The sequence below is a fragment of the Phytophthora infestans genome, genomic scaffold (assembly GCF_000142945.1).
Source record: "Phytophthora infestans T30-4 supercont1.31 genomic scaffold, whole genome shotgun sequence".
NCBI lineage: Eukaryota > Oomycota > Peronosporomycetes > Peronosporales > Peronosporaceae > Phytophthora > Phytophthora infestans.
The window spans coordinates 263488-271899 of record NW_003303728.1 but is presented as its reverse complement, the minus strand read 5'-3'; the positions used below and the strand labels follow the sequence as shown (position 1 = coordinate 271899).

The window sequence follows — 8412 nt, the reverse complement described above, 5'->3', positions numbered from 1 at the left end:
ATGGTAGACTTTAAAACTGACGAGTATTTGCTCTACATGTAGTATTTCACTGTGACACAGACAAACCGATCGAGATGGAAAACTGCAAACGGTTGCAGTTGTTTAAAGTCGACAGAGTGAAATCAAGGTATTTGTTCTTGTTCTCGTTCTTTGGTGAGTCCTCGCAGAGGGTAAGGTGACAAGAAACGTACTTAAGTGGGAAATATCTCAAATATCTAAGTTACTAATATTTTTATCTCTGAGTTAATAATAATATATTATGTTAGCTTTTAATAACTAGGACATTTAATTTAGTAGTAGTACTACTACAAAGAAATATCGTACTTTATGATATCTGGTTACGGCATGAGATTCAGTAAGGTCTCTTTTTTGTAGCAAAAACTCGATCTCTACAGTATCAAAGCAAAGACCAGGACAACGTCCGGGGTCCAATCCTAATCCTTTCGCCTGCTGTCATCATTCAAGTCACTTTCGAATTCGCCACGAGGGCAGCATCAGTCTTCGCGGCGGTACCCTTCGTTTCAATAACTTCTTTAGGTGATCAAGCGCCATGGTTAACGTTTGGTACGCCAGTGCACTGTTGGCCTCCGTTGCTGTGAAAGTTAAAGCCGACGTCTGCGGAGATGCTTCCGTCACGGATGGCACCGCAACCATTACTCAGTCGGCGCCAACGACGACTTCGACAGTCTTTCCGGAATGGACGCTCAGCTCACTCAAGCACCCTACCATCACTGGCCACCGGGGTGCCCCGGGGTATCTGCCCGACCACACCATTGAAGGTTACACACTCGCCATTGAAACCGGCGTCGATGTCATTGAACCCGACCTTGTCAGCACTAAGGACGGCGTACTTGTTGTACGTCACGAACCCTACATCGACGGCACCACCAACGTGGCCGACCACCCTGAGTTTGCTGACCGTCTCACCACAAAGACAGTCGACGGTATGCCGATACTCGGCTATTTCGTCAGCGACTTCACGCTCGCGGAGATCAAAACGCTGCGCACCGTGCAGCCGTTGCCCGAACGCGACCAGAGTTTCGACGGACTCTACGAAATCCCGACATTTGAGGAAGTCATCCAGCTCGCACAAAACAAGTCTGCCGAGTACAACCGCACCATTGCCATCTACCCAGAGGTGAAGCACTCGAGCTTCCACAAGGCGCTTGGGCTGCCTATTGAAAACACTATGCTCGAACTACTGACCAAGTACGGATGGAACCACGCTGACGCCCCCGTCTTCATCCAATCCTTTGAGACTGCAAACCTGCGGGAGCTGAACGAGATTACTAACCTCACTCTTGTGCAGCTAATCGATGGCTTCGGCAATGACCCGCTGACGGGTGAAGTCCTTTTCCAGGCACCGTCCGATCGTCCATACGACTGGACTCTGGCCAACCGTACCGACTACTTCGGGTACCTCACCACGCCCGCCGGTCTTGCTGAGATTACCACGTACGCTGATATTATTTCTCCTTGGAAGCGATACCTGCTTAAGTCGATTGCCGTCAAGGCGGACGCGAACGGTGGCGTCGTGGACTCAAACGGTGACGGCAGAGTCACAGACGCTGACTATGCAATCGTTGAGTTTCCGAACATTATCGAGGACGCACATGCCGCCGGTCTGAAGGTTCACACGTGGACGATGCGTGACGAGAACTATCGACTGGCGGCGAATTACTCTGGTAACGCAACGCTGGAGTACTTGGCGTTGTTCGATATGGGAATTGATGGTGTGTTTAGTGACAACTGCAAGACGGCTGTGGCTGCTCGTGATGCGTGGCTGGCCCAGCAGTAGATACTTGAAAGTAATTCTCCACTTGAGGCTATTAGCTCAGTAATACTACGTGGTGTGCGAGTTTTAGACCTTTACCTGCCGTAACTTCGTCGCCTTGTACTGTAGTACTTTATTACTACATTAGTACTTCATCAAAATGAAATGATAAACTATCCCATTTGACAGTTTGAACACATGTGTAAAACACAAGGCTGTACCAGCCAATGAATATTCTTGAGAGCTCCCAACCAACCACCCTTCTGAACAAACTTGTCGGTGCTGCTGTTACTTGGCTTTAATTCTCTTATTTTAAAATTTACACAGCCATATGTGCTGAGCGACGTAGCTATAGTATCCACGAGAAACTCGCTGTTCTAGCAGACTATCGGATAGGCGTGAAAGGTCACGGCTTTGCTGCTCTTAGCAAGAAGCACAGCGTGGCGGTTTGAACCCACGCCGATCGCGTAGGAGGGTCAAGCCTAAACGACCAAGCCATATTCGAGGACCCATAGACTTGCTTCTTCAAAGTCAAACAATTTGTTCGTTGTACAACACAAAGGCTTTCTAAACGAATATAACACACAAGCAGCGTTGTATTCATTTACAGCACCTATGCCTTATATGCGGGGTAAGACGGTAGGCTTTTAAATCAAATAAAAGTTGATTATGAGGATAGCCGAACCTCGTGTACTACGCCCAGTCAAATAGAGCGCCTACCCAGCTGGAAGGTGTATGTGACGGGGTCACACAGCACCTTGCGCTAGAGGAAGTTAGCTTCCGAGAGTATACAAACTCTCAGTGAACGGCAGTTCACAGGTCCCCTCTTTATTCAAAAGAGAGCGAAGTGACCTAATTAAGGTAGAATGTAAACTGAGTATATTTATAGGTAGATTAAAGCTTGGGTTTCATACAAACTATAAGTCACCTATAGAAATGCAATGTCATCAACCAATGGTTGGCTTTGGACGACCTTGGTACTTTGTACCAAATATCCCGAAGTATGACGTGTCATACTTCATGTAACCAGGGTACACGTAGGGATACGTACCCCGTTACATCCTCCCCCACTTAGGTTCGGTTTACCGACCAGGTGTTCGTCACAAATTCTGTAACGGGTAAGAGATACCGTTACTAACTTACACTATATTGCGGAGGAAGCTCGCAATAATGAAACCAAGTCTTAGGTTTGTGTCAAATTCAAATCTGATTTATTTAGGACCAGGGCGGCTACCCCTGGCCTCGTGTGAACCACTCAAACACATGTCTTTATCTGATTGGTCAATAAGTGAGTCTGGCTCTTCACTATCAACCAATCAGATGATGACACCTTGGCACACGCTACCCGTGTGCCACTTTACCTACTTATTTATTAACTAAAGAAACATCTACCTACTTATGTAATTGGAGCTGGGCCCATTACATCACCCTCCTCTCTAAGTTGCGCTTACGCAACATAAGCGCACGGAACACATTTGAAGAAAACTCGAAAACCGACAAGGCGGAGACATCGGAGACAGCGCGAAGGGGGCGGCGCCAGCGCGACGCTGGCGGTGGTAACAAGGGCAAGCCCAGGATCGACAGGTGCGCCACAAGCTCTGGATGTACTGCGATGGCCGACACTGCGTGTCTCGGCTCCCAGGACACACATCGACGAAGTGCCAAGCGTACATGCGACTTTGAAGACTCCGAACTGGAGGCACTTGGATCACGGACACGAGGAACCTCACGAAGCCGACTTCGTGGCGCAATGGTCAATGCATGGGGCTTCCAGTCAGAACGCCAGGGTTCGATTCCCACTAGGCGCATTCACTCACGCACACGCGAGTGTTGTTTTGCTGCCAGAACGGAATAGCTTCGAACACCTCGAAGACATGAGACTTGTCGACGGAAGTCAACCACTTGAGCAAGCCAAGTGAGCATCTCGTTGTCACCACTGGTGTTACCAGAATCAGGTACTTGTTGGCCACCGTGTCGCCGCTGATAATCGATATCCTTTCGGCGCAGTTGTAGCGTGTCGGGGTTGACAACCCACTGGTCACCGGTTCGATGTCGCCGGTGGTTTCTTGTTTTCATTCTTGCACTGACAAGTTGTGTCAGTGTTCGCTGCGGGCTCACGCCGACGTTGCACGCGTCGGAGCGCGACATCGTTGTCGCCTCCTCGTGTGGGTCGTTCTCGTGGCCGTTCTCAATCTCGTTCACGGTCTCCGCGGGGTGACCCGCGGAATTCTTCTTCTCAAGCAGCATGGTGTCATACTCGTGGACCACGTCCGGAACGTCGCGGAGAAGGTTGGCGCGGGGCTCCGACGTATCATGTTCTGGGGGATAACCGAGCCAACGTACCAAGTAGCGGCGCGCGGTCGGAACCGCGCGAAGAGTATGACTACGGATTTTACGTTGAACAGCCGAGTTGTGGGGATCTTCGTGACCAACGATACGCTCCACAATCCAGCGCGCGTCACCCACCGAGTCAATTATCGGTGGTGGACCATCCCGGTGATATGACGTACGCCCTGTACGTCCAGGGCGAGGTGGAGACTGCTTCGAACCGTGCGTTAGACGCTCATACTGGAGCTGAGCGGACGGAAGATCGTGCCTGGCGAACTGACGGGTCTCTGGCGCGTCAGGATCGTCGGGCTGGTCGCCCGACGCATTCTCCGTCTGCCGGTTTGGGTCAGGAATCGTCGCAGGGAAATACCGCTTAAGTCGCCCGACGTAAAACGTCGGGTGGAGTCTAAGTGACGACGGAATGTTCAGAGTGTAGGCGTCGCCCACAGCCTTGGTTACTCGAAAAGGGCCGATGAAGCGTGGAGCAAGTTTGTTGGCGCCAAGGTTGCTTACGGCAGAAGCTCGGATTCCCTCGGTCGATAGGAGAACGCGATCTCCTATCTTGAATACATTCACGTTCTTTCGACCGTGCTTATCGGCTTGTTCCTTTTGCTTGTCCACTGCATTCTGCAGTGCGTCGCGGACGAGCCTTGAGATGGATTGCCTTTGCATGAGGAATTCCGCAACTGCCGAGCGATCGGCAGGGAGCACCGAGGGTTTCGGTGTATAATTGGCCGTGGTAACTGCCTGCTCGCGAGTTTTGCTGCCTGGATCGATCAAGTTCTGCGACGTCCATCTCGTTATCGTAGATGCAGTACGCCGAGGAGGCTCGATGGACTGCTTGGACGGAGAGCGAGTCAAGGCGTTCACACTGGCTTCACCCGAAGATAATCCTGAAGTCGAGTGCGCCGGCAGGCCTGTTGGCACCGGTGAGGCTACCGGTGCGTGCTGAGACACCGGTTCACGTACCGGTGATGACCACAACACGGACTCGTGTCCGCAGGACTGACCGCAAGTTCAGCATCCATGTCGACCGAAGGAGATTCTCCCCCACCAAGGGTGGAGCCGCCAGCATCCGTGGGGTGACCCACGGCGAGAAGTGCCGGAACACGTGGGTGGCGAGCGTTGTTCACGAAAAACGGCGTCATACCCGTCGAGGAGTGCTCGGCGTTGTTGAGTGCGAACTCGGCTAGCGGTAGGAACGAGCTCCAGCTCGTGTACGAAGTTGCATAGCTGCGGAGAACGTCTTCAAGGACGCGGTTGACGCGTTCTGTTTCTCCATCCGTCTCCGGATGTGCCGCAGTCGACATCAGCAATTTGGTTCCCAAGAGCTCGAAGAGGCGTGACCAGAACGCGGATGTAAACCGCGGGTCGCGGTCAGACACGATGGACTCCGGCAGACCGTGGTGACGAAAAATCACGTCGACGAAGTGGGCCACGAACTCTTCCGCGGTGATTGAGGCTGCCACCGGAACGAGATGGACCATCTTGCTAAAACGATCGACGAACACAAGTACTCCCGTGCGCCCGGCTGTATCGGGCGGAAGACCGAGGATGAAGACCATCGAAATGAAGCGCCAGGCTTCCGTGGCGACCGGAAGAGGGCGCAATGGGGCCTGAGACGTCGAAGACGGTTTGACTCGCTGGCAAGTTTCACATGTGCGGACCCACTTGCGTACCCACTTGTACATGTGCGGCCAATAGAAGTCTCTCGACAGAGCCGCGTATGTCTTCTCGCGACCGAGATGTCCTCCAGTCGGGGCGTCATGATACTCGTGGATTATGCGCGCACGTAGATCAGCATCGTTTGGGACGACGACCCGAGGTCCATCGAACCTGTCGATGCTGTACTTGAGCAGATTGCCATCCAGTCGATATCGATCGATCTGATTCCGCGTGGTCTTTGACAGGGCACTTAGCGTGTCACTACTAGTAGCACGCAGGTGCTTCATGATGGCACCGTATATAGGGTCATCATCGTACGCAGTAGCAATCTCGTTGCCCAGCGGGAGCATGGGCGTGGTCAACGTCAAGTTGATGCCTGACGACACACAGACCGCACATTCGTCGTCGTCCTCATCAGCCAGCTGATGTCCTAGCGCTTCACGGGGATCGTAGTCCGGACGCCGAGACAGCGCGTCGGCGAGAATGTTATTCTTGCCCGGCTTGTAGTGAACAACGAAGTTGTACTCAGAGAAGAAGGACAGCCAACGGGCCATCCGTTGCGACAAGTGAGGGCTCTTCATCGCTGTCCGCAGCGATGCGTGATCAGTGTAAACCGCGAACGACTGTTCACCGAGCAAGTACACTCTGAATTTGATCAGAGCGTACCGCATTGCCAGGAGCTCCTTGTCGTGGACTGGGTAATTCTTCTCGGCTGGCTTCAGTTGGCGCGACTGATAGCTGATAACGCGTTCGTGTTCGTCATCATCGAACTGCATCAGCGCACAGCCGATGGCAAAATCGCTCGCGTCGCAGACGACGTGGAATGGCTTTGAGTCATCAGCAAGCTTCAGGATCGGCGCAGACACCAAGCTCTTCTTCACCGAGTCGAATGCAGCTTGGCGGTCCGATTTCCACTCCCAGATACACGTCTTTCTTCAGCAGCGAGGACAGCGGCTGGATCAACCCAGCGTAATTCTTCGTGTACTTGTGCAAGTAATTGGCCATGCCAAGCCACTGACGCAACTCAGTGGGGCTTGTCGGCGTTGGCCCAAGCACAGATAGACGATACCTTCTCGGGATCCGCGCGCACACCGTTCTTGCTCACGTAGCATCCCAACACCGGAATCTCCGGTGCGCAGAAGACACATTTTTTCAGGTTTGCGTAGAGCTTGTTCTCTCGCATCACCTGGAAGACTTGTCTCAGGTGTTTCAGATGTACGTCCACGGCACTGAGGTTGCCCTCAGCGCGGCTGTGCACGAAGATGTCGTCGAAGTAACTCGGCGCGAAGTCTCGAAGCGGGCGAAGCACATGGGAGACCATGCGATTGAAGGTGGCAGGCGCCTTCTTGAGGCCCTGTGGCATCACGAGCCACTCCCAGAGCATCCCGCTCGGTGTACTTACGGCGGTGAGAGGCACATCAGATGTTCTCATCAGGATCTGATAGAATCCATCGGTCAGGTCGATGGCGCTGTAGATGACGCTGCCAGTCATGGAGTCCAGTACCATGTCCTTCCGAGGGATCGGAGTCTGCGCGGGGATGGTGGCATCATTCAACTTGTTGAATGCGTGAACGATACGCCATCCCCCTGTAGCTTTCTTCACACAGAACGTTGGACTGGAATGGGGAGAGGTACTCTCACGCACGTGACCCGCCTTTCGGCGGCCCTCGAAGAAGTCATCGATCGCTTTCACTTGATCACGCGGAAGTGGCCATTGTCTGGTAACGCAGTACTTCGTACCTGGCGCGAGGTCGATCTCATGCTGAACCCCACGATCCGCCGGTAGCTCGGCGGGGATCTCATCCGGGAAGACGTCGGCGTACTCGCAGGCGGTGTCGTATACGGGATTCGCTGACTCCCGCAAGGCCTCCCAAGACTGCGTTTGGAATCGTTCCTCTCGAGCAGACTTAGGTTCAGCACCTAGCGGACGTGAACGTTCACTGTCCGTTGCGACCGCATTTGCTGCCTCATCCACCGAGACTGCCTCGGTGACCAAGCATACTTGCTCGACGTCTCCAGCCTTGAGGTCCCGAAGAAAGTTCTTCCGGGACAAGCCTGGAAGGCGTGTGATCGCCGCCGCTTCGCGCGGCGGGCTCGCGATTGCGATGCTGCGCGACCGATTCGGGCCTCCTTCCACGTACTCCAGCGCGCTGACCGATTCCATCGGCGGGCTATCGCTGGTCGTGTAGTCTCGACGAGGTTTCAGGCGTCGTCGCTTCGACTTCTTCTTCGACTTCCTCGAGCTTACGCTCGAGTCTGACGCGCTGCTACTCGACGATGCATCACCCTCCTCTAGGCGCGGGAGACCGTACTCGACCGGGCCGGGAACACGCGGGAGCCCCTGCTCAACCGCGGCATCGTTTGACGGGAGCCCAATCTGCTCGACCGCCGAATCGTTCGGCGGGAACCTCTGCTCTACCGCCGTCTCGTTGTGTGGGAGCCCCTGCTCGACCACTGTCTCGTGTTGTGGGAGCCCCTGCTCGACCATCATCTCGTGTTGTGGGAGCCCCTGCTCGACCACCGTCTTGTACTGTGGGAGCCGCTGCTCAACCACCTCATCATCTACCTCGCGAAACCGCGAGGGCTCTTCGTCCAACAACGTAGCACAAGCCATGCAGAGAGGGTCATCGCTCGCTCTGTGCACT

General features: G+C 53.8%; 1 protein-coding gene across 1 annotated transcript; it reads left to right on the top strand.

Moving 5' to 3' along the window:
* Positions 1–550: 550 nt before the first annotated feature.
* PITG_12598 (glycerophosphoryl diester phosphodiesterase, putative) lies at positions 551–1864 on the top strand (the record flags this gene model as incomplete). Its single annotated transcript, XM_002899327.1, has 1 exon — positions 551–1864. The coding sequence occupies one exon, from the start codon at positions 551–553 to the stop codon at positions 1796–1798; it is 1248 nt and encodes a 415-aa protein (XP_002899373.1).
* Positions 1865–8412: the final 6548 nt, after the last annotated feature.